This window comes from Trachinotus anak, unplaced genomic scaffold (assembly GCF_046630095.1).
Source record: "Trachinotus anak isolate AG129_WGS33_773 ecotype Australia unplaced genomic scaffold, CSIRO_AGI_Tana_v1 ptg000039l, whole genome shotgun sequence".
Taxonomy (NCBI): domain Eukaryota; kingdom Metazoa; phylum Chordata; class Actinopteri; order Carangiformes; family Carangidae; genus Trachinotus; species Trachinotus anak.
This window is the reverse complement of record NW_027273890.1, coordinates 139,231-165,739: the sequence shown is the minus strand read 5'-3', so window position 1 is coordinate 165,739 and position 26,509 is coordinate 139,231. Positions and strand designations below refer to the sequence as shown.

The 26,509-nt window shown below is 44.2% G+C and overlaps 1 protein-coding gene and 1 long non-coding RNA gene across 9 annotated transcripts; one reads left to right on the top strand and one right to left on the bottom strand.

Moving 5' to 3' along the window:
- Positions 1-67: 67 nt before the first annotated feature.
- LOC139614812 (uncharacterized) lies at positions 68-7,874 on the bottom strand. 4 transcript variants are annotated; one of them, XR_011687146.1, is made up of 4 exons: positions 7,621-7,874; positions 3,938-5,773; positions 1,972-2,084; positions 68-1,493 (listed from the first exon to the last, which is right to left on the bottom strand). It is a non-coding gene; the product is annotated as an uncharacterized lncRNA (long non-coding RNA). The 4 variants fall into 4 exon arrangements; XR_011687145.1 differs by lacking the exon at positions 68-1,493 and having other exon boundaries at positions 1,525-2,084; positions 3,938-4,018; positions 4,105-5,773; XR_011687144.1 differs by lacking the exon at positions 68-1,493 and having other exon boundaries at positions 1,525-2,084.
- acvr2aa (activin A receptor type 2Aa) lies at positions 7,874-25,149 on the top strand. Of its 5 annotated transcripts, none has more exons than XR_011687142.1 (13): positions 7,879-8,957; positions 12,409-12,634; positions 14,915-15,030; positions 15,529-15,683; positions 16,107-16,130; positions 16,861-17,004; positions 19,672-19,815; positions 20,269-20,414; positions 20,588-20,702; positions 20,816-20,954; positions 21,698-21,828; positions 21,973-24,353; positions 24,409-25,149. XR_011687142.1 is itself a non-coding variant. In XM_071472418.1 (13 exons), exons 2-13 carry the CDS (start codon positions 8,903-8,905, stop codon positions 22,165-22,167), a joined length of 1,590 nt encoding a protein of 529 aa, XP_071328519.1. In that variant the 5' UTR covers positions 7,934-7,985; positions 8,868-8,902; the 3' UTR covers positions 22,168-25,149. The 5 variants fall into 5 exon arrangements, 3 of the variants coding, with proteins under 3 accessions (XP_071328518.1, XP_071328520.1, XP_071328519.1); XM_071472418.1 differs by having other exon boundaries at positions 7,934-7,985; positions 8,868-8,957; positions 21,973-25,149; XR_011687143.1 differs by lacking the exon at positions 16,107-16,130 and having other exon boundaries at positions 7,874-8,957.
- The last annotated feature ends 1,360 nt before the right edge of the window (positions 25,150-26,509 follow it).

Sequence of the window (26,509 nt, the reverse complement as noted above, 5' to 3'; positions counted from 1 at the left end):
CAGGAGGTCAACATCATGACGCAGTGCATCATGGGAGGCAACATGAGGCTGTTTTCCTCCATTTGGAGGCTTTTATTTTGTTATTTATTCAGTTTGTACAGTGTGACAACATCAACCTGTCGTCTGTCACCAGTCAAGACAGATCCAAACCTCATATCACCAGGGAGATATGAGGTTTCAACAGCTGAGGCAGAGCAGGCAGGAAAGGACGTTTAGTTCCATCTATTCATCCATTCATCTATTCACCCATTCATCTATTAATCTATCCATTCATTCATCCATCCATCTATTCATTCATCTATTAATCTATTCATCCATCCATCTATTCATTCATCTATTAATCTATTCATCCATCCATCTATTCAATCATTCAGAGGTTTGATATGTAGGTGGTTTAGGTGGACTTGTGTGTTTGTTGTGTTTGTTGTGGTTTCAGTGGACTTGTGTGTTTGTTGTGTTTGTTGTGGTTTCGGTGGACTTGTGTGTTTGTTGTGGTTATTGTGGTTTAGGTGGACATGTGTGTTTGTTGTGGTTATTGTGGTTTAGGTGGACATGTGTGTTTGTTGTGGTTATTGTGGTTTAGGTGGACTTGTGTGTTTGTTGTGGTTTCGGTGGACTTGTGTGTTTGTTGTGGTTATTGTGGTTTCGGTGGACTTGTGTGTTTGTTGTGGTTGCGGTGGACTTGTGTGTTTGTTGTGGTTTCGGTGGACTTGTGTGTTTGTTGTGGTTATTGTGGTTTCGGTGGACCTGTGTGTTTGTTGTGGTTGCGGTGGACTTGTGTGTTTGTTGTGGTTATTGTGGTTTTGGTGGACCTGTGTGTTTGTTGTGTTTGTTGTGGTTTCGGTGGACTTGTGTGTTTGTTGTGGTTATTGTGGTTTCAGTGGACTTGTGTGTTTGTTGTGGTTATTGTGGTTTCGGTGGACCTGTGTGTTTATTGTGTTTGTTGTGGTTGTTGTGGTTTAGGTGGACCTGTGTGTTTGTTGTGTTTGTTGTGGTTTTGGTGGAATTGTGTGTTTGTTGTGTTTGTTGTGGTTTAGGTGGACCTGTGTGTTTGTTGTGTTTGTTGTGGTTGTTGTGGTTTAGGTGGACTTGTGCATTTGTTGTGGTTGTTGTGGCGGGCCAGGTGGTCCAGTAAGTGGTGTTGTATGATCCATCATCTGAGGTTAATCTTCAAGTGATGTAACTGATTGTTATGTGAAACTTTTCTTTATTCTCCTGTGTCTCGTTCTTCTGCCCATCGCCATGGAAACCACTCTACATCTGAATAATGATCAATTATAAAGGTGACGTTTGTCTGTCAGTTGATACCATGGAGCTCCGTCCCATCCTCAGTCAGCTGGAGCAGGTGTGATGTTGTGGCGCCCCCTGGTGGAGTTACAACATCACTGTATCTTCAGCTGAACCTCAACATTGTCATCATCACCATCGTTCTGCAGCAGCTGTAAATATTTTCTCTCCGTCTCAGACTGTGATGATCTTCAGGTTTTGAGGTTCTGTTTTAATTGACAGAAACATAATTACATTATCATCAGTAAAATGACCTTCAAAATAAAGAAGTTAAAGTATTTTCAGGGCAGCTGAAACTAGGTCAGTTATTTTATATGTTTTTATACCGGATTATTATTGTAGACTCTAGTGTGTGTGTGTGTGCGTGTGTGTAATACTAACACAGCAGAGCTTGTGTTTCTTCATTCACTGGTTTATTATTAACTCATAAAATATTCAGCTACAGATAAATTAACAGACATGCAGTGAAGCAGCATCAGATTAAAATACTCAAAGTACAAGTACCTCAGATGTGTACCTGAGTACAGTACTTGAGTAAATGTACTGAGTCACTTATTTTATTCCTGTTGCTGCTTTGTTGATGAACTCTGTATTATACATAATGATGTGTCAGTGATCCACTGGATCCCACAGTTAGAGAAGCTGAGGAAAACGTGAAGAATCAGCTCTATGATGATAAAAGACCTGAGTCACATGAGTAGATGAAAACCTGGACCACTTCGAGTCCAGGTTCAGTCTGCTGGGTTCACAAGACACTGAAGCTGCTGAATCTGACGCATCTGATTGGTTAAAACTATCTGCAAAACAAAAACATGAATGTTTCAAACAACAGAAACGTATTCAGTATTTAACATGTTGTTGGTTCAGTTTGTTGTTAAAGTGAAAATTATCCTTGAGGCAGAGCTCATGTTCCACACTGTTGTTTCATTAATGTGTCAGAGTCAGAGATTAATCATAGAGATGGCATTTATCCATTCATTCACTCACACAACCCTCTCTGTCTGTACCTGTCAGGCTACATCAGGACCAGATCCGTGCTCACTGTGACTCCTGTAGTTCACTGATCCTCCAGCAGAGAGAGTGAGTCAGTCAGACTGAGCAGCAGCTGTGGCACAACACTGCTTCTGTAGAACCTTGTTCTAACTAGATCTACCTCGAACACTGTTATTGCAGAACCCTGTTCTAACTAGATCTACCTCCTCATGGTTGTTTCTTCCACTAACCAGACAAGTTGCAGGAAACATGGTCTCAGAGTCTCGTTCTGTTCTAACAGCTCAATAATGACCAGGAGAGTTTCTGCAGAACGTTATGAACAGTTCTCTTAGTGTTCCTCAGATGCCACATTCACAAGAACAGGACGGACGGACAGACAACCTGTTCCAACAATCTCTGTTCTCAGGAGTGTGTTTTGATGAACCCTGCAGAACACAACAACAGAACAACATAACAGAACAACACAACAACAAAACACAACAACAGAACATAAACAGTACAGCAACAGAAAACAACAACACAACAACAGAAAAAACAACACAACAACACAACAGAAAAAAACAACAGAAAAAAACAACAAAACAGAACAACAGAACAAAATAATACAGCAACAGAAAAAAACAACAGAACAACAGAAAAAAAACACAACAGAAAAAAAAACAACACAACACAACAACAGAAAAAAACAACAACAGAACAACACAACAGAAAAAAACAACACAACAACAAAAAAAAAAACAACACAACAACGGAACAACACAGCAACTGAACTCCTGTTTTGTGACGTCCCAGCTACAGTTCACACAGTCACAAACAGGATGTTCTGTATGGAGCCAAAACCTGATGGACACAATAAATGTGACCTTGAAACTTTAATTTATTTTTATGTTCTGGCTCAGTGGGGCCTCTGTATGTCATCATGTGTTCTCCTGCTGCTGATCTCAGGCCAGTGGATTAAACTGCTCTGAATCTGAGCTCATGTGTGGACTCATGTTATGTCTGCAGTGACAAAGAATGCCAACCTGACAGAGGACATACGCAGCTGCTGATCCTGTACACACACACACACACACACACACACACACACACACAGTCCACACGCCTCTCTCTCACATGCATGTGAACATCAAACATGCAATCCAGCACACTGCAGTTAGCATGATGACTGTTTTGTTTGTCAGAGATTCATAGGAAAAGGTTCAGATTCTCACAGATCCCTCTGATGTGTCCGACACACTAACACAACAGGCTGAAATAAAGCAACATGGAGGTCTCCAGGAAATCAACATAAGACAATGTTGTGTCCTCTGAAGTGATGAAAGCATGTGTGTGTGTGTCTGTGTGTGTGGTAACAGTAGTAACAGCAGTATGTGGGGGAGGGATGAAGGTTAGTATCATTGGAGTAGCGTGACCTGCTGGTGCAGGCTGGATGGAGGGGGAGGCGGTGAGTGCTTACTCATCCAATCAGCTGGAGGAACCCCCCCCCCCCCAACTGGCCTGCAGACAAGCAGTGGGTTTAATGTATCAGGAGAGAAACAACAGATCTCAGTGAGCACAATTCTGCTGTCACACACAGACATTTTATTTTGGTAACAGGAAACTGTAATGTTAACGGTGAAAGAGCTTATGGTCTGCAGTGACAGAGAAACTTTATTACCTGAAGCAGAACCGTGATCAGGGGGCTCAGTACTGGTTCAGAAGATCAGTACTGGTTTAGAGGGTCAGTACTAGTGGGGATCTACGGAAACAAAATAGGGTCAGTATTGTTGCTCTGTATCACCATATCTGAATGTGTGAAAATATTTTGTATGAAAAGATTCATACCAAAGGTTTTTTCACAGCTATACGATGATGTAAAAGTTTATCCATCTGAAGCAGTAAAACATATAAAATTGATATGTGGTGATTACTGATGATATTGTGGCTCTATGAAACACTGATGTGTGTGTGTGTTACAGTGTTTGTGTGTTGACACTCAGTGAGTTGGCAGTCCAGCTGGTCAGCAGCTCTGGTGGTATTTCCACTAAACCATCAGTGATGTAGGAGGTGGAGTAGAACGCTACTCTGTAAGACATTAACAGGAAACCACTCTCATACTGGTCATACTGGGATTACACCACTAATGTTAACCTGGAGCTAGCCTGTGATCTCTTTTCTAACCTTAAATCTGAGGGGGTTCTGGTGGTCTCTTAGGAGGTTCTGGTGTTCACTGAGGTGGTTCCACTGGTCCCTCTGGAGAAGGTTCTAGTTGTCCTTTATATGGTTTCTAGTTTCTAGCTTCTAGTGACCCTAGACCCTGTAGTCGTCCTTTAGCAAATTCTGGTAACCATAGTTCTTAGAGAGATTCTTGGGTCCAATCAGGAGGCTTGTTGTAACTAAGGTGGTTCTGGTGGTCCTGGATATGGTTTTCCTCTTCACAGTAAATACTCACAGTAAATATCCAGGGTAAGCATCTCTCTGTGGTTCATGAGCACATGTTGCTGACAGATTCCTTCTTCTCTTTACAGTGTACCATCCGACCATAAAACCATTTAACATCTAACTGTAGAAAATACAATCTCCCCAAATCAATAAAACCATCAAGTTAAGAACCACCAAGGACCTGACCTGAACAAAGTCTAGACGGACTCAGAGATCTTCTAAATACCTGAAGACTCATCAGTAAAGACTCAGGGTCAGTAAAGATTCTGGGTCAGTAAAGACTCGGGGTGTAAGGAGAGGATGGATGGGAAGGAAACCTGGGCTCAGTTTCTGGGACCAGACCTTTTTGACTGGTGTATTGTTGCTGCTGCAGCTGGTAAGTGGGGTCTCACACATAAACTGGGACAGAGGTGAAAAAGGTCATCACAATCAGAGACACCCAGATCATCTGTTAGTGTGAAAGTGTTGGTGAGAGCAGCTTTAAGTTCTGGTGAAGCAGTGAGACTGAGAGTCAGTTACATGGAGTAAGTCTTTCTGTCAGCAGCACTGTGGTTCCTGACAGCCCTGATCTGAGAGCTGCTGCTTTAATCAGCCCTGAAGCTGCTGCAGGAGGAGCAATCCCTCAGGTTTCTTCATATGTTCCCATAGCTCCTTACATAACATCACAGGACAGGAAGGAGGCTTCACCATCACAGTGAGGACATGGTCTACACAAACTCCTCTCAGTCCATCTGTTCAGAGACAATACTCTCAGACAAACAGCTAATACATGTTACCTTAATGAGTAATTATCTCAGGATGTAATGACTGTGTCACCACCCGCCCTGTGTCAACAGTCCAGGTGGTGGTGGTGGTGTGATGGTGTGGGGATGTTTTCTGGACTCACTTTATGTATGTATTGTTGCTGACCATGTTCATCCTTCATGGCCACAGTTCAACATCTTCTAACAGATACTTCCTGCAGGATAATACTCCATGACACAAACTGGTTTCATCAACATCACACTGAGTCCAGTTCAGTCTCTGACCTGGATCCAGTGGACCCCCTTTGTGATGTGGTAGAACAGGAGACCTGCAGCATGAATATGAAGCAGTCATGTCAACATGGAGCAGCATCTCAGAGGAAAGTTTAACATCTGGATCCAGGACCTGAAGAAGTGAACAGCTATAGTGTCAGTGAGGTGTTCCTAATAAAGTGATTGGTGAGTGTGTTACAGAACATCAGAGTGTGGGGCTGCAGCAGGATTTTTAGCAGCTCCTGTGGGCAGCAAAGCTTCCTGTGGGCGGTGACAGGCTGTGACAGGTGCAGAGTGAACAGCAGCAGGATAATCTCCACCTCAAAGTCACGCTCACACATTTGATTAAAGTTAATGAGCTGAGGAGCGCCAAGCAGCCTGGGTATTTCCAGCCTGAATGTTTGACTGGAGACAAATGATGAGAGTGCAGGAGGTCAATGCGTCAGACTGGAGCTGACTGATCTCTGACCACAGCTGATGTTTGTCCTCATGTCCAGTTCATCCTGAGCTCTGGTCCACAGTGAGACGTCTTGGCAGCTTCTCACCAGGAAGTATCCAGTGCACAGATCAAACCTGTGTCCTTTCACCTGTGTGTGACTGCTTAGGCCAGGTGAGTTAAGATGATCCAGTGTTTCACTGAACATCGTCTACTAGAGAAAAGCCCCCACCCTAAAGTGTTGAAGCAGAATCTGTGCTCACAGTTTATTAATCCTTCAAATAGATTCACATTAATATTTCTGTTCTACATCTGACCCCTGGGGGCCTCCGTACAACTGTTCAAAAAACCTGAATACTTCTTCCACCAGCTGCCGGTACTGTACACAGTTCTCTGTGTGGTCTTCACTTTGTGTTTAAGTTGTCGTATCGTTCACACTGAGCTGTAACATACAAACTGAACACTCATGTAATTCACTCAGTGTTAAACCGGGGACACTCTGGATGTGTGTCTGCTACTGCAGCTCTGTCTACACACAGTTTACAGGAGACTTGAATGTTGGATTTTTCTTCATTTTTAAGGAATCTCTGATTTTGTTTGATAGTAAATGTCTCTCCACTGTCTCCACACCCAGCTGCTACAATGGTTGAAGAACATATTTATATTTTTTCGTGTCTGTGACATGTTGAGATTCAGCCTGGACACAGACACAGTGTAAGATGTCAGTTTCTGTAATGTTGCTGGTATGATGTCACTATGACATCACCAGGTCTTTTCTCTGTTTTTGCTGTGAGATGCATCACCTGTGAAAATAGGTGAGATCCCGAATCTGTAGATCACGAGACGACGTCCTGCTGCCTCAGTGTAAAGATCAGAGCTGATGTGTGTTGTTGGCCAGACAAGCCAGACGAGTCAGTGAGCAGCAGTGAACACGTTACTTCAGATTAGTATGGATTATACAGCAGGATTATATACTGTCTGATGGGTCAAAATTGATCTGTAACTGGGGCAGATATCAGTGATCGGATCGAGGTCAGTCATGCCCCTCTCTCCAGGGTTTAAAGCTTCACATCAGCAGGAAGGAGCAGTCCATTTATTCACATACGTTCTCCAGAGTCTCCAGAGATCGGTCTGAGCATCAAGAATCCTGCTCATAACAGTTGACAAGTTATAATCAGCCTCAGCATCTTCCATAAGGACAGTGTGGAGGGGCTCTACGACCTCCTGGCCTAACCTGGTTATACATGCTTATACCTGGTCATACCTAGTTATACCTGGTTGTACCTGGTCATACATGGTTATACCTACCTCCACCTGTCTACTGAGCTGTAACCTTCCCCATCCCCACCTGTTCCCTTCAGGGAGAACTGACCCAGTACAGACGTCATTACTGTATTTGTATATATCTAAATATATATGTGTGTGTGTGTGTGTGTGTGTGTGTTTCTATTGACTTTTTCTCCTTACTTGTTTCTGTACTCTGTTTCGGTGTGAATCGTCCGGAGCTGGGATCCAGCGGCCCGGCACTCTCTCTGACAGGAGGCCGTCATCCTCCGTCACTCCAGCCGTTCTCCGTCAGGACGCCGCTCGGGATTGGTGGAGGTTTGCGGGCTGAGCCTCCTGCACGCAGCCTATTGGCTCCTGCTGATGTCATTCAGAAGATCCTCGGCACTGTGACAGATGACCATGGAAGAAGGTGGGAAAAAAACAAAAATAATCTGAGCGGGGCAGCCATCTTGCTTATGCTCGCTAAGGCAGGGAGAGAGTGGACGTGAAGACGCAGGACAACCGCAGCGGGAGGAAACTAACCGCATATGTTTATTTTTATTCAGGTTGGGATAATCCACACCACCGGTCCACCTCCGCGGAACATCTGCGTAGTAGTATCTGCGGTTTGTGGTTTTCCTCCTCTGGATCCGGTGAGGAAACCCGCTCCCGTCAAACCAGCTAGCTGCGGAGCTAAGCTAACGGCTAGCCAGGCCAGCTAGCTGTTCGGTGACCGAGCTGTGGTCGTGAGCAGCGGATTGAGGGCTGCAGCTCCGCTCGGTAACATTGTGGCTGGTGGTGGAGAGCTGTTTTCTAGATGCGGACTCTGATCCCGGATCACACCACCAAGACGTCGTCTGGAGCGTCATATGTTTATTTGACATAAAACATGATAAGAACAGTTCGGGTTCAACTTTTCCTCGATGTGACGGTCAGCCTGGAGAGCAGGGTTTTGTAAATAAAAGGGGGAATTTGGAGCGACTCCACCACCGACTGGTCACAGCCGGAGCTCCGTTTAATCCCGCTCTGGAAATACAGTAAATCCGTGCAGATCGATGAAAATGTCCTGTCTGCTGCCTGAGAAAAAGGCTGTTTTTCTGCTCCACTGTACACCCAGTCCCACGGTAGACTGTGAAGTGTATAACTGTCAATGACATTACCTTTAGTCACTCAGTGAACCGGCCGACCAGCTGCGTTTGATCCCGATGAGGAGACCTAGAGCCTCCTCTTTAATCAGGCCTGTCCTTAGATAAACGGGTTATTTCTGTAGCTCCAGATTTACCTCATTCACCGCGGTTAAATGTGTCATTTTTTATCACGTTAAACGTGAGGGCCAGGACTGTATTAGGTTTCTGGACCGGGACATGTTGCAGGTTCTCGGTGTCAACCACCAGTCAAAGCCCGTTTAAAGCGACGTTAATCCTGGCCGTCTTCTGTTTGGATTAAAGCCACAGTAACGGAGGTTTCTGTCTTTGGAGCCACAATGGGATCAGCGACCAAACTGGCCTTCAGTGTTTTCCTCATCTCCTGCTCCTCAGGTGAGTCTGCTGTCATCACAGCTTGTACCTGGCTGTACACACTGTACATACAGTGGGAGGTGTTTACTGCCTGGGGGGCTGAACTACAGTTGTTGTACAAGTATTTGTTAGAGTCAGAGTCTGCTGATTCAGAACTGATCTTATCATGATGGTCTCATCTGCTGAGTCTGTTCTCCAACGTCTCATCATTATTATTATTATACTGAGAGAAAACATGAGAAACACCTGAGACAAGATCCAAGGTCCACGGTTCTGTAATCAATGATTATCTTTATGATCGAATAATCTGACGATTAATAGATCGATCGTTTGACGTGTATACTGTCTGGAAGTCCCCAGGGCTGTTTAATGAAAGACCAGAGGTCATCAGTTAACTGTCAGTGAAGCTGTGAAACATCCACCTGCTGAAACATCCTCTGAAAGTGGATTAGGGCTGCAACTAATAATAATTTACCTTTTATTACATATTGAAATAACAAGTTGGTCCATTTGAGTGGCTGGAACTAGAGAATGATATTTACTTCTTTCCTCATTTTTAAATTTATTTTTGATATTTTTGAAGTTCTAGCTGTTAAAGCCATTGAACGGATCCCGGCCCTAACATGTTCCCCGAGTCTTATCTGACCAACAGTACAGAACCCAAACATATCATTTGTTCATTAACTGGTCAACAGACAGTTAACCTATAATTATAATTTTAGAAATTATTTAAGCGAAAAAATACCATAAATTCTCTGGTGTCAGACATCTGTGAAGGTTCTCTTGGTTACTTGACGAGCTGATTCCAGGGGTCTGGACTTAGTGGATACTAATTGTATTGTTGGTATCAAACCTTGATACATTGTGGCACCAACAGTGTTTTGGTATCAACCAAAATGTGTCTGTAGTACAGAGTATTGATCATGTCACTTACCTAAGGTTGACATCAAATATCTGATCAGATTGATAATGACTTCTCTTCACTCAGATGGCTCCTGGTGCCACAGACTGATTCTGATTATTAGTAATCAAGGAGACTGATAACCAATATTTGGAACTGATGCAGTGGGAGAAAAAAGCTGCTACAGTCTACAGATACCTGCTGTGGTGTCCAGGTGTTACCTCACAAGTAATGAGGTGCAGAAGAAGAGGAGGAGCTACCAAGAATACCGAGACTGTTCTATTACAGGTGTTCAATTTAAAATTAATTAAAATAAAGTGAGTGATTTTAGAGAAATTAAACACAAAGTGTAGAAAATAAACTGTCACCAGGTGAACAGGTGAACATTGCCTCTTCCTTTCTCCTTCCTTATTTCTCCACCATCTCTCTCTGTGTGACTCAAGACTCCAGGCGCAGTTATTGGCTGAGTAGCATCATGTGACTAGAGCTGTAACAGCAAGAAAAGCTGCGCTAGGTCAAAATGTAATAATTTCTAATAATCTATAGGCCTGGACCTGGACCTGGACCTGGACTGTGGTTCACCTATTAGTGACCTCTGTTCTATTAGACAAAATTAAAACAGTTAAAAGCAGAGGCTGAGATACCAACGCAGTTGCTCCATGATTGAAAAGAAGGTCATGATCTATTGTGTCCAAAGCAGCGCTGAAGTCCAGCAGAGTCCAGAATCTGAGTCTATATGAAGGAGGGCTGTCTCCTTAAAGCCTGATCAGAATTGATCTGAAATTCTATTTTCATTTAAAAGGCCTGTCAGCTGACTGAGAACGATTTGTTCTAATGAAGGGTGATGTTAGGAAACACCAGGTCCACACCCCGGGTCCAGGTAGTGATAAATCAGCTGCACAGTGACAGCAGAACATCTGGACAGATGCTGCTGCTGCTGCAATATAAACATCTGGAACCAGCAGCTTCATGTCCATCAGACCTTCTGCTGTCTGTGTGTGTGTGTGTTGTACAATACATATGGTTGAATGATTAATGATGTGTGTGTGTGTGTGTGTGTGTGTGTGTGTGTGTGTGTGTGTGTTGTACAATACATATGGTTGAATGATTAATGCTGTGTGTGTGTGTGTGTGTGTGTTGCGTGCAGTGTGGAGTTCCTACACATTTGATCAGACTGAATATTTTAAGGACCGTTCCACTGTCTTCACACAGAGCTCGTCCTCAGGGTTTCACTTTATCTCAGGTGTAGTGATGTAGCTTCACCTGTATTCACACACCTGAGTGTTAGTTTGACCTTCCTCACAGACAGGTGGAGGTGTGTCATACACTGACAGGTGGTGTCATACCTGTGATTCCACAAGACATCCTTCAGATGAAGACAGTAGAGAACAGTAGAGAAACAGTGGAGACAGTGAAGACAGTGGAGACAGTGGGCAAAGTGGAAACAGTGGAGACAGAAGAGACAGTAGAAACAGTCACTGGTCATGGAGCCAGTGTGGGTGTGACCATGGAGATGATGCTGATCCAGGTGTAACAGCTGAGTCTGTGCTGCTAAACATCAACATTCAGACTGCAGGAACGGTTCAGTCTGTGGTTTTAGCTCAAATTTAATTAATTAGTTATGTCTTCATTGGTTGGTCTGACCATCGTCTATCCATCATCCATTCATCCATCATCCATTCATCTGTCTGTCAGCAGAAGTGAAGAGAGTGTCACGGTGTCTCTGCTTGTACAGTTTCCTCTCATCTGTCAGATGACCTGTTCTTAGCACGCTCATGTTTTCACCACAAACAGCTCAGTTTATCAGGTGTGATTAATGAGCAGCAGCAGAAACAACAGAGGTCTCCTGGTGTACAACACACACACACATCATCATCACAAAATCTGATCCATAAGAGTACTCTCAAAGTACTGGATCAATCAGTTAAAGTACAGGATCAATAAGAGAACTGTCAAAGTACTAGATAAATAAGTCAAAGTACTGGATCAGTAAGCAGTATTGGTAAAAGCAGCAGTACAGTTAAAATCTTCCCCGTCCCTGGATGTAATCCAAACACTGAAGGCCCTGGTTCTAACTAGTTATTGATCTGATCTGATCAATAAGCTCCTGAAGCTGGTGTGAGATCAGGTGATGGTTTATCAGAGAGGAGGTCTCACTTCTACTCAAACACTCAAACATAACGAGTGAGCTGTCTGATTCATGTGTGTTATTACATATCTGTATCTTCAGCCTCAGAATGACAACACAGTGTTCTGTTGTATCTGTTGATGAGGAGAGATGTCTTTAGCAGCTGATTGATCAATTGATCACATTAGAACAGTTTTCTTGTGTTATCATGTTGCTATGAGGAGAAGGCTTCTTGTTCACTCTCACTTTAAATGTCTAATAAATCACATTATCTATCAGATCACTGAGAACATCTTTGACATGAATATATGAAGTCTGTGTATGTGTGTGTGTCTGTGTGCGTCAGTGTGCGTCAGTGTGCATCAGTGTTCTGTCAGTACCTGACCTCCTTCACATGGAGGACCAGGTGAGTCCAGACTCTGACGGACTGTGTCTCTTCTCAGGTGCCATCCTGGGTCGATCAGAGACTCAGGAGTGTGTCCATTACAACTACAGCCCTTCATCTTCCTCTTCATCATTGGAGGGTCGGGGGAACATCAGTGGGGTAGTGACCTGCTCCGGGGAGAAAGATAAGAGGGTGCACTGCTTCGCCACCTGGAAGAACGTGTCAGGAGCTGTCCAGGTAGTCAAACAGGGCTGCTGGCTGGACGACGTCAGCTGTTACGACAGGTAACTGGTGCAGGACTGATGGGAACTGGTTCTCCTGTCAGTTCTCTCTAACCACCTGAGTCACATCTGGACCACATGTTGATCTGATCCAGTGTGACTTCACTTCCTGATGATGTCATCAAACTGAGGCTGCAGAACTTCATTCAGAATCCTCCTGTTTTTAAGTTTCCTTCAGTATCACAGTGATGCATTGACACCTGTCAGTGTGTGTGTCTGTCGGTGTTCAGCATCATTGGTAGGGCGATGATAATGATGATGATGATAATAATAAAATCATTAATACGTTAATGTGAAAAAGGAGCCAAATATCATCTTGATGTTTGTAAAGATGAGCCATCACCGATCGCTCTGATGATCGTCATCACCAAGATCATCGTCCATCAGCACAACACTGTCCTCAGTCCACACACAGCAGGACAGGATAAAACAATAAAGAGTAGAGAGAGCATATTATTATGTTACAAATAAAGAACATGGTGTTCCTTCATACTAAAACTGTATATCTAAAAACTGACCTATGATGATTACGATTCCTGTCCTGCTGTCGACCTGTCCCGTCACAGTCACATGATGAAGGACTCCCACTGTTAGCCTCTAGTCTGAACATCATGACTGGTTTGGCATTAGGGAGTGAATGATACATGACTAATGAGTGAACTGAGGCCAACCCTCCTGTAGTGGAGGCTCCAGGTCCTGGTGTGAACTGGTGTCTCTGGTCTGTCTGAACTCCAGAGGACGATCTGGCCTGAGCTCCAGAGGACGAGCTCACAGCTGTCCTCCAGCAGCTGGTAACAAACCTCAGCTACATAGAGACCAATGCTGGTGTCTGCAGCTGCTCACTGTGATTCAGGTGAAAGGTGGATTCTGTTTGTCCCCTAAGGGAAGTGGATTTATGTCTAAGGGTGGAGGTGTTGAAGCAGCAGACAGATGTCCTGACATGTTTTATTTTCACTCTGACTCTAAAACCTCCCTGAACCTCACAGTCTAGCTGCAGGTCACCTGACTGAGGACCTACCTGTGAGGTGTCCTCTGTAGTGTCAGTGTGCCCCCCCTCCCCACCATTGTGTATCCTGTTGGCTCATGTCTCTACCTGCTGTTAAACTCGTTTACCTGCAGCTCTGCTGATGTGTTACAGTCCTCCTACAGTACAGTACTCCTCCTTTGATGGTCACTTTTTTACTACCGTATTTTCCGCACTATAGGGCGCACTGGATTATAAGGCGCACTGTCAATGAATGGTCTATTTTCTAACTTTTTTCATATATAAAGCGCACCGGACTATAAGACGCATTAAGCGAAACAAAACAGTAAGATAAGTCAGTCAAACTTTATTAAACGCGTTCACAATAACTCTCAACATTGTTCAAACGTTAATGAGCGTATTCACAATAACTCCCAACCTTGTTCAGTTGTAACACGTAAAAAAAAAACACAGTCTGATACCGCTAAATCAAACGTTAGCGTATTCACAATAACTCCTTATAGGTCCTTATACACGCACACTGTAATATTATGGTGAAGCACAGCATGTATTACTCCGCGACGCTCCTGACTACGATAGCCGTAATCCTGCAAGCGGTGCGGCTTTGTAGTTTACCAAAGTCGTACTAAAACATTTTGACAGAGCGCCGTGAGCGCCGTGTACCACACACAATCGCTTCGAGGTCAGTAAGCACAACCAGAATTAATCCATATATAAGGCGCTCCGGATTATAAGGCGCACTGTCGTTTTTTGAGAAAATTAAAGGCTTTTAAGTGCGCCTTATAGTCCGGAAAATACGGTAAGTCAAGTTTGAACAAATTCACACGCTCTGGTTATTAGTTGAAATGAATTGAAATGCAGGATCGTGTCTCTTTTGGGTAGTTTTGTGTGTCTTTGTGGCAGGTTTGTGTGTCTTTGGGGTAGATTTGTGTCTCTGCGTGGTAATTTTGCATCTGTTTGTGGTAGTTTTGTGTGTCTGTGGTGTTTTCTAACTGAGCTCTGTGACTTTCAAACAAGAAATCTTGACAGGTATTTCATACAGAGGCTGTGGTCTGGGGGCCCCTGACCAATGGGGCCCCTGGTTTCAGTAATCCCTTCATGTTCAGGTGATGGGAATGGATGAATGATGTTAGGGTGACGTAGAAAATATTCTGTTATTAGAAAGGTCTTAGTCTGGACTGAGACTAGAACTCTGAAGAACCACAGAGAACAGGCGTTCTTCAGGTGAAGAAGAACGAGACGTGTTCCTGTTTGAACATACACACACCTGTCTTACCTGAGTTTTGTTCTGTTGACAGGAGAGAGTGTGTGGAGAAGAAAGATGCTCCAGAGGTCTTCTTCTGCTGCTGTGAAGGCAGTTTGTGTAACGACAAGTTCTTCTACAGCCCCGACAGCAGCCCGCCACCGATAACCAGTAAGACCCACCTGTGCATCTGTCCACCTGTGCATCTGTCCACCTGTGCATCTGTCCACCTGTCCACCTGTCCACCTGTGCATCTGTTCACCTGTGCATCTGTCCACCTGTGCATCTGTCCACCTGTCCACCTGTGCATCTGTCCACCTGTGCATCTGTCCACCTGTCCACCTGTCCACCTGTGCATCTGTTCACCTGTGCATCTGTCCACCTGTGCATCTGTCCACCTGTCCACCTGTGCATCTGTCCACCTGTGCATCTGTCCATCTGTCCACCTGTCCATCTGTCCAACTGTCCACCTATCCTTCTGTTCACTTGTGCATCTGTCCACCTGCCAGAAACTCTCTCTGTGTATTACTGTGTTGTACAGCTGAGTGTGTGTTTGTGTTGTGTTAACAGTTGTGCGCTCTGATGATGGTCTGTGGATGAACCTGCTGTTAAACAGTTTGTGATGCTGTAACTTAAAACTAATGTTTATGTCGCTATGTGTTTCCATAGCGACGAACAAACCAGTGACGTCTCCTCCTCCGGTGCTGACCACTCTGATGTACTCCCTGGTTCCCATCATGGCCGTCACCGCCATCGTCCTCTTCTCCTTCTGGATGTACCGACACCACAAACTGGCCTACCCACCTGTGCTGGTCCCCACACAGGTGAGACATGCTTCTGTGTGGAGCTTCTTCTTCTGTGGTGTTTTTGAACAGCTGCAGTCACATAGCAGACCTCCCACTGATAAGTAAAAAACCTGCAGTCACTGAATGAGCATGAAAATCTTTCTGATTGGACACAAGAAGCTGAAGATAAACTGAAGATCTTTAGAGGAGGTTCAGGTACAGGTGAATATTTTAACTCATGGAGGGCAGCAGTTGTTCATTAGTAGTTGTCCACTCAGTACCTGTGACACTCCTCCTCTGTTGACCTTTGAACTCTCTCAGTTCCTCTGAATGTAAACTTGCCGTTACATGAACACTTAACCTTTTGACTGGTGTGTGTCAGTGTGACAGCAGCTCTCAGTGTTGTGTTGTCCCATGAACTCAGTTGTGTGTCTGACTGTGTGAACCGTGTCTCTCTCTCAGCACGCCTTTCACATAATGATTGAGGTAAGAGGAGAAACGTCCTTTCAGCTTCACAGGAGAATGCTTCATCACTGGTGTCGTTTTATTTTGCATCTTGATTTTACTCCTCAGCCTTTATTTTGAAAACACACTCGCCTCTGTGTCTCTGCCACTGTTGTGTATTTGTGTTTTTATTTCTGTGGTGTTGTGGATGTCTTGTCCACAGATGGACATTATCTGCATGTCAGAAAGCATGCAGTCAGTAACAGACTCCATATCCCATCATTCCTCCCACCAGTCTCAGCACAGTTCAGACTGGACCTGTCCCATCAGAGACCAGCTCAGCTGGTTTTGGGCTGCCCTCTTATCTGAACTGTGATGTCTGAGTTCTGTGGTCTCTCCACGGGGTTGAGGTAGTCCACCTTGTGCTCCAGCAGAGGGCGCTCTAAAAACTCACTGTCAGTTTAACCTGCTGCCTCCCTGTTGATCAGTAAACTTAAGTCATCAATAAAGATGGAGGAGGACAGAGCCATGCTGATTGGATAACCAGGCCATGAGACAGTGAAACCTGCTTCATGTAGTTCTGGACTCAGTGACAGAGAGCTGCAGGTGTGTGTACCTGTTCCTGCGCACACACAAACACGTGTCTGAAGAAGTGAAGCTCTAACCCTCAGTCAGTCCAGTGAGAACACAGACTGGATCCATCTGTTCAGGATCAGGTCTGCAAGACCTGGACTACGCTGTCATTCAGTTTGTCTCCATGTGTTTCCTCCAGGACCCTGGTCCCCTCCCCCCTTCCCCCATCCTGGGCCAGAAGCCGCTCCAGCTGCTGGAGCTCAAAGCCAGGGGGCGCTTCGGCTGCGTATGGAAGGCTCAACTGCTCAGTGAATATGTGGCCGTCAAGATCTTCCCCATACAGGTCTGTTACTGACTGGTGACTGACTGTTACTGACTGGTTCTATTACTGTTGTTACTGACTGTTACTGACTGGTTCTGTTACTGGCTGGTTACTGGCTGGTTTCTGATGGACGACCCGCTCTGCCTCCTGACCATTGCCGTACCTGTGGTCTGGTTCTGATCCAGACTCAGGTCAGAAACCACCAACCAATGACGGAATCACCAGAATCAGACAAACTAATTCAGCTCCAGAAGGTTCAGTTCAGAACCTGTTTGAGATACTGAACCCCCCACACTGCTCTGTGTGCGTGTGTGTGTGCGTGTGTGTGTGTGTGTGTGTGTGTGTGTGTGTGTGTGTGTGTGTGTGTGTGTGTGTTTAAACTTAAAGCTCACAGTTTTAATCTCCCCGAAGGCTGACTCAGCCTCAGCCAATCAGCATCCAGTAAACCCCACATGACCTCAATTGAGCATACAGTCACACACACACACACACACACACACACACACACACACACACACACACACACACACACACACACACACGCACACGCACATACTTGTACTTCTATCTTTGTGAGGACTCTCATTGACATAATGCATTCCCTAGCCCCTTACCCTAACCTTAACCATCACAACTGAGTGCCTAACCCTAACCCTGACCCTAACCTTAACCTAAACCTAATTCTAACCATAACTCTAAAACCAAGTCTTAACCCTCAACATGTGATTTGAAGGTGTCTCAAAAAGTGAGGACCGGCCAAAATGTCCTCACTTTCCCAAAATGTCCTCACTCTGTTAGTAAAATACTTTTTTTGGTCCTTATTATGTAGCAAGTACAAGTACACACACACTCACACTCACACTCACTCACACTGTGTGACATCAGTCAGATGAGGTTTGTGTCTCCAGTTGTGTTCATTAGTTGCGAGTCTCAGCTGCAGCGACTGATGAGTTTGAGTTGAGATGAGAGAACAGGAAGTCAACCATAAAACTTTCAGAGGAGACTAAAGTGGAACACAGGAGCAAACACACATAACACAACGTAACACAACAACGTAATACTACAACACAACGACACAGTGTATAGCTGTGAGTTGAGTATCACTGTGGGTAGTTGAAGTGTGAATCTGGAAGCAGATGTAACTGCAGCTGGAGTCTGAGGGTTTCACCTGACATCTGATGTTTGACCATGGATGTATTATAAGACCTGGATGCCGGATCTAAAAATGGCGCCCATTCAGTTCAATACAAGTTGCTCGCCTGGCGCGTATGCCGAAAAAGTTTCTGGCTTCCGGGTTACTTCCGCGTTATGTGGCCCATAGAGACTGCGCAGTAGTGTCTCTCCCATCATGCCTTTGGGCGATGAGAACGAGCAAAAAACGTTCTCGATCTGCGTGTTCACGAGTGCTCTGCTAGCGGACTTTTTGATGTTTAACAGACTAATACAGGACCGGCCCGGGGCTTTAAACCACAGATTTAAAATGGGAACAACATTCAGTTTGAAGCTTTAGAGCCTAAAGTCACATTGGAATCAACATTTTAAAAAATTATAACCAGGCAAAAATATTACGTTTAAATTGTCTTTTAGGTATTTTTATGGATGCTGCATGTGACAGATAACTACAACTCATCAGATAGTTATCACGTTTACTTTCTGTCATTGAGAAGCAGATTTATACGGCATGTCTTCTTTAAAAAAAAAAAACAAAACAACCAAAACTGTGCAGGGCTGTAGTTATGCTTTATGTCCCGTCATTGCTCTTTCTATTTTCACTGTTCTGTTTCACAGATATTTGATTTGAAAATGAAAAATATATCAAAATTATTTTTTATAAAGATTTAATTTAAATGATGAATGCCACTGAACATTTAGCTACTGAGCACACACTGAGGACGTGGGGAGTTAGAGAGACGATGATGAGGACGTCCAGGATGGTTCTTCCCCTCAGGGACAGAGAGGGGGAGCAGGCTGCAGCTCCTCAGGCCACCACTGCTGACCCAGAGGATGCTGCATCCAGGCCGGAGTCAGTTATCATTGAACCCGCTGACACAGTGAAGGTCATTAATCTATAAAATAATAAGGCGGTGGTTGTGAGCGGATGACAGGCTGGTGAACTGCAGTCAGGATGAGACACTGCTGCTCACACATCACAGAAACTATCACAAAGAAGCTCAATGACTTAAATTAAAATACCTGAAGAAAACTGTTACGGAGGAAGTTATGAAAAATCATATCGGGTCTTAGTGAATCCAGTAATGCGGCGAATATATCGATTAAAAACAATTACATTCCTGAAAAAAGTGAAAGAAGTGACGAATAAATGCGACAAAAAAAAAAAATCACAAAATCAATGAACCTTGATGTGTGTAGAAGAAAACTCGCCTTTGTGCCATTTATTCACTTTTCACACTAACTTGTTCTCGTCCTGACGACGCTAGCAGTAACCTAGCAGGTGTCCTGTTAAAAGTTTTACAGGCCTTTCTTTTACTATTGCGGTCTATGGGAAACTGCTTTTTGGGCCGCAGGGGGATTTTTCGCTGCAATACCTCGAGTGGCCACTGGAAAAAATTGGCTGCAAGGCTGAGTGGCGGCGCCGTGTCCAGGTCTTATAATACATCCATGTGTTTGACCCAGATCATTCAGGGCGTGTTCTGCAGGACACATGACCTCTGACCTCTGTGTGTTCAGGACAAACAGTCCTGGCAGAATGAGTTTGAGATCTACAACCTGAACGGGATGAGACACGAGAACCTGCTGCAGTTCATTGGAGCTGAGAAGAGAGGAAGTAACCTGGACATGGAACTGTGGCTCATCACCGCCTTCCACGACAAGGTAACACTGACCCCCGGGGGGGGGTAACCCACACACACACACACACACACACACACACTGAAACGCAACAGAGGCTATTTTTTATATTTATTCATTTCATTTAGTGCTTCATTTGTTTGATTATTTTATGAAATTCATGTAATAACTGATGTAATTAATGTATTACATAATGATAATTTAAATAATAAAGAAACAAAAACATGATAAATATTTTTTAGGAATCAATTATTTTAAAAACACTTTTATAAATTATTAATTTATGTTTAAAGCCACAAATTAATACATTTAATAACAGAGTAATAACCTGTTGTAGTTATAAAAGTCCAGGTATGTTAGGAAATTAACAAAAATCATCTAATAAGATAAAGAGACATTAATAAAGACTCAGGTGATCTGATGTCTGAGGTTCATCCAGCACCTGAACTCACCTGAGACGTTCTGTGTTCTCTGCAGGGTTCTCTGACAGACTACCTGAAGGCCAACGTTCTGTCCTGGTCTGAACTGTGTCTCATCGCTCAGTCCATGTCCCGAGGTCTCGCCTACCTGCATGAAGACATACCTGGACACAAGGACGGACACAAGCCCGCCATCGCTCACAGGTACACACCCACTCACACAACATACACACACTCACACACATATACACACACACACAAACATACATACACATACACACAAACACACACACACATACACAGGTGATTAAACATACAGGTATATAGGTGTCCAGAGCGCTGTCAGAGAGGATGTGTCACTCTGTGTAATTTTCCAGGGATTTTAAGAGTAAGAACGTCCTGCTGAAGTCCAACCTCACCGCCTGCATCGCCGACTTCGGCCTCGCTCTCAGGTTTGAGGCGGGAAAATCTCCAGGAGACACCCACGGACAGGTGAGTCCATCTGAGAGGAACACTGTCATCCTGTTCCTGTAGTGATGGAGGACATCTTTGTCTCACTCCCCCACTGCAGACTGTTTAACCAGGTGTGTCCTTGTCTGTGTCAGGTGGGCACCAGGAGGTACATGGCCCCCGAGGTCCTGGAGGGGGCCATCAACTTCCAGAGAGACGCCTTCCTGAGGATCGACATGTACGCTCTGGGTCTGGTGTTGTGGGAGCTTGCCTCGCGCTGCAAAGCTGCTGACGGTAACAAGCATCAACGTGTGTGTGTGTGTGTGTGTGTGTGTGTGTGTGTGATATCTGAGGAGGGACTTCAGACCTCATCTGTTTCCATGGTTATGAAAGAAGTGATTGTCAGAACAGCAGAGGGAGGTGAATCACAGTATGAAAACATTTAGACCACCTGACAGAGAACAGTGACACCTGGTGGTGGAGAGACGTACTGCAGCCTTCACCACAGCAGCTCCCTCATGTCAATGGTCTGATGTGTGATAGTCCAGGTGGGTTGTGATTAAATCTGTGTATCTGTGTAGATAAAGTTCAGGTTACTTTATCTCTGAGGTGCGTGTCTGTTGTCAGTGTGGTACCTGAAGTAGATTCAGGTCTGGATTCAGGTCAACTGAAGAACCGTTCTCCAGTCACCTGAGCACACCTGACTCTACATGAATACCTCACACATCAGGTGACACAACAACAAATCAGTTCACCTGAAGTGTCCCTTTCAGGTTCACTGTAGACTCATGCTGTAACTTCCTGGTTGGTGTTTGTTGAACAGGTCATGATTAGTGTGAATCAGTCTGTGGTGACTGAACAACTGTAACTCATTACTTCAGGTCTTTAGTTGTGTTATTGCTGCTGTAACAGGACTGACTGTAGGTGTCGTTGTAGAACCGTCTCAGTCCCTTCTGGTCTCTGATCCAGGACTGGTGCTCTTTGTGTATCTCAGTGTCTGCTCTGGACTCTGATGGTCCGTCTTGTCTCTGCTCCAGGTCCAGTGGACGAGTACATGCTGCCGTTTGAGGAGGAGGTGGGTCAGCATCCGTCTCTGGAGGACATGCAGGAGGTGGTGGTCCACAAGAAGCAGAGACCGCTGCTCAGAGAGTGCTGGCAGAAACACACTGTGAGTCTGACTACACTACCCATGATGCACCAGTCTGCTCGTTAATACACTGTTTACACTGACATCACGTGAACTACATCACCATAATACTTGTGTGTCTGTGTGTTACTGATGAGTGTTCTGGATTTGCTGGTCCCCCTTCAGGGTCTGGTGTTGCTCTGTGAGACCATTGAGGAGTGCTGGGACCACGAGGCCGAGGCTCGGCTGTCGGCTGGCTGCGTGGAGGAGCGAGTCGTGCAGATGCAGCGACAGGCGAGCGTCACAGCACCCGAGGAGATTGTCACAGTTGTCACCATGGTAACCAACGTGGACTACCCACCTAAAGAGTCAAGTCTATGACGAGGCTCAGGACCAATCAGGATGGAGCAGGAGGACTCTCTCACTGTCTCTGATCGCAGGTCGAGCTGGTCAGGTGACCTGCGGCTGCAGGTGAGTCTCGGACTGATGAGCGGCTCTTGAAACTGGAGGACAACATGGCGGAGAGTCTGTCTCTCTCTAGCCAGCTCCTGTTTTTTACTACAAAATAAAAGACTTTTTCTACCATAATGTGAGGATGATTTCAGAATAAAAGGGCAACTTCAGTTTTTCTTCTCATGCTGTTTGTTTCTCTGATGTCAATAAGAAGCTGAATGTCTGTATCACTGATTATTATCTATACTTATATTTTCAGAGAATAGTCTGATCAGGTTATTGATCACACAGGAAGTCACATCAAACATAACAGGAAGTCTGGTTCTGTAACATCAGAGGAGAGCGTTGACGTTTGGTTTGATTAAAACTGTCACTGAACTGATCACCTTCAGTCTGTTGATCATCTGTTCACACTAATCAATCGTCTAATCAATAATCTGTTGTGAGTGTCGAAGACAATCCAAACGTGATTTGAATTTAAAGTTGCTTCAGTCTCAGTGTGGCGTCGTCAGTTCCTCCTCATCAGAACCTGTCGAGCTGCTGATTAATCACACTGATAACTGATTAGCTGATCAATGACACGTTTTATGAGCCCTCAGATTTAAAGAGAGAAGAAGACTCCTGACAATATGAACATCACTTCCTGTTCAGTTTGTAGTGAATATCGACAGCATGCCTTTATTTGTCTGTGTTTCACTTTTTTTTTTACATCTCTGGGTCGTCTCCTCTTCCTGTTGTGGTTCATTCAGATTCTTTGAAACCTGATGTCAGAGTGGGAGGGTCTGTACTGAGACCTGGACTTATGACATCATTAATCAGGAAATAAACAGGAGCTCAGTGTCAGAATGAAGCTGTGTCACTGAGATGAAAAACAACAAAACTAACAATAGAAAAAAAAACTGTCATTTATTGACGACGTTCTTTGTTGGGTTCGAGGCTCCAGGTGTTTGGTGTCTCAGAAGATTTTTCTGTTTTCAGTAAATTCTTCTTTTCAGCGATTTTGACAATTTCCTCACGTTCGTTTCTGCTGAGATAATGAACGCGGCTCCATCATCATCATCATCCTCCTTTTAAATCCACGTCATCTTCACGTCTGATCCAGATTCTGTGACATCACAGGTTTCTTCTTCACTGTCCCTGTAGCAGTGTTTACTCCACCAACAGACTCAAACAAACAAACCTGCACCAACTTTTTATCCCGTTTATCTCATGATGGACACATTAAGCTTCAGGTGCTGAGGTGCAGCACACGTGAGGCGTGGTGCACTGTGGGATACGATGAGTCCACTATATAGGGTATAATAATTCTCACTACACATTCAGACAGAGTGGTGACATCACTGTTGACGGAGCAGTGAAGTGACTGAGACTGAGACCAGAGGCCGGCTGAGACAATCCACCACCAGGGAGACGTTCAGAGACCTGTAGGAACTCTGAGCTCTCAGCTGTTCAGTGTAGTGTGACTGTGTTGTCACACCCCCCCCCCATCAGATGGAAATAAATCTGCTCACTTTGTAACAGTTTGTAAATATGAATGTTGTTCAGCATGAGTTTGTTTTTTTATGGACACAAATCATAAAACAGAAAAAAACTTCTTTATAATGTTGATGAGAAACTGATCCATGTTTTATATGACGATGATGGTGATGATTATGAATTATGACAGTGATGATGATGTACAAATGAAAAACAGTCTGCTTTATTAATTTATGTTCAAACTCCGAACACTTACTCCCTGTGGAGGAAGGTGTGTGTGTGCACACACTTGCGCTCACCACTCTCACCATGACATCATCATGACATCATCCTCCTCAGAGTAGCTTCTCCTTTGTTTGGTTTTTTATTTTTGTTTTGTTAATTATTGGAAACAAAAACTACTCAATGTGAAACTGCTGCTTTTATTGTGAAAGACAAATGACATCATCAGATTGAACTGAATGTTGAGAGGTTCATCACATCCACCAAAGAAGAAGAAAAACGAGACTAGATCTCAGTTGGATGACACGTTTATTATTTTATTATTATCGGTCAATTGATCGTCTCCTATAAAAGACAGAGCATGTCTCTAATTTTCCACAGTCAGAGGAGACATCTGATGAGACAGGAGAGGAGATGTGAGAGGAGACAGGAGACGTTAGAGGAGACAAGATACATCTGAGGAGACGTCAGAGGAGACAGGAGACATCTAATGAGACAAGGGGACGAGGAGACGTCTTTGTGTCTCTCCTCCAGTCACTTGAGTCGAAGCAGTTAATATTTGATGATTGGTTATCAGGATAATTTCAGACGAATTCTCTGATAGTTGACTAATCGATTAATTGATTGTTGCAGCTATAGTTTTTATACAGACAGCTATTGATCATGGGTTATTAACAGCTGTAGTCGATCAATGGATTGATCATAATTGATTGGTTCTTGATTAATTGGTTCCAGGTCCTTGTGTTAAAGTTTTTTAGGTTTTGTGACATCGTCAAATCAAATCCTCCGTCGCCGTGGGAAACTAAAGACAAAACAATGCATCTGATCATAATGATCAGTTGTGTGGTGACAGCTGTTTCTCATCATCACCTGTAACTGCTCCAGGTGAACGCCTCAGCATCACATCACCTGAGGTTCCTCAGTGGAGAACACAGAACAGTTGTTCCATCACTGATTGATTATTGAGTAAACGAGCTGGTAATGAGTGAAATGTCTTTATTAATGGTGATGACAGCAGTGATCAATCAGACCAGTCTGATGGTGAAACTGCAGCATGTGCTGAGGAAGACTCTGTGTTCTTCATCACCTGCTGATTATATTCTATGTGAAAATATTTTATTTATTTCAGTGACACCCCCACCCCCCAAACAGGCTGCTGTCAGAGGTGACTGTTGAATATTGTACAGAAGAAATAAAGTGACAGTTTCTGTTTCTGTTGTCTTCATGTGTTTCCTCTGCTTCACATTTTATCTCATCACAAACACATCTGCATCCAGTGTCAGGATCAGCAGTGTTTGACCTGTTAAAGCTAAAAACGACTGAAACTGAAGCAAAGTGATCTCTCTTCTTACAGCTCGTTTCTGGATTGTGGCTCTGACCCTCCCTGATCCTCACCGCCCTTTGATGCAAGTAGAGTTGCGGGGCGCTGGACTTTGGGTGGAGCCCTAACAACAGACGCTTTAATGTTCCATCTGGGTATCAGCTGACTCCTGGGACCTTATGTTCAGGACTTGGGTCTTATTCCTCCACTCCTGACTTTCTTTTGGGATCAATAACGTATCTATCTATCCTTCTACCATTGATCTGAACACCCTTCTTAGCCCCTGAATTATTTGTTTGTGACCTTATCACCCAGGTGATAACACTTGTCCTGGCTTCAGATAACTCCACCCTTTAGTCCTGACCCCCCCCCCTTCTCTCCACACTCACCCAGTCTGAATGACATTCTGAAATCCTGGCTGTAGATCCTGGTGGTGGATCAGTGGGTTGATGTGTCACTCACTCCTGGTGTACAGCTGTTCATACAGGAGGTGGGTGGCTCCCACATACCCTGGAAGCAGCCTCTCTGTTTAGACCTGGTCTCTCAACATCTGACACAGACCTTGTTAATCTGGACGAGGTCTGAGCTGAACTTTGTCTCACTCATGTTCAAGGTAGGTTTGTGCAGTGCGAGGGTCTAAGAGTGGAGACCCTCACTGGAGGCTTGCAAGGACTGGGAATGTATATGTGTGTGTGTCTTAGTATCACCCATCAACCTTTCAGAGTGTCTCGGTCTCAACTTTGTCTCAACAAACCAAAAATCACCTGACAATTAAACCTATTAGATTGAACTGTTTTAATATTTTAATCTTCATTGCTCAAATATAAAAAACGACAGTGAGCACTCGTCTGTCTTAAACTGTCAGATCTAAGCTTTTGTTGAAATGCAGTAGCAGATGTTGACCAGCAGATGTCGACATACTGTATAAAACAGTGACCCAGCTCTGAGATGTCAGGGTTTCACAGTGTAAAGATCAGCCTGGACAAACTGATGGAGAATCAAACTGATAATATCACTGGACTATTTATGTGCATTATTGGACCTGTTCACATGTTACATGTAAGCGTGAATGTGAATACAACATAAAGACAATGACTTTCAGATCTTACCTTTCATGACTGCTGCCTTTAGACTTGTTGTTAGTAGGTTTTGGGATGTCTCAGACTCAGTCAGTCAAAAGATCAGGTAGGGAGAAGAATCAACAATTTATAAGGTAATCATGACAATTGTCAAACAGGATAAAATGATGAA

What these genes read in the sequence shown, in the direction of transcription:
- acvr2aa (XM_071472417.1), top strand. Translation starts at nt 8,903, where the DNA reads ATGGGATCAGCGACCAAACTGGCCTTCAGTGTTTTCCTCATCTCCTGC. An exon ending in CTGTGCTGGTCCCCACACAG is followed by an intron (nt 15,684 to 16,106) that starts GTGAGACATGCT and finishes TCTCTCTCTCAG; the next exon opens with CACGCCTTTCACATAATGAT. An exon ending in TCAAGATCTTCCCCATACAG is followed by an intron (nt 17,005 to 19,671) that starts GTCTGTTACTGA and finishes CTGTGTGTTCAG; the next exon opens with GACAAACAGTCCTGGCAGAA.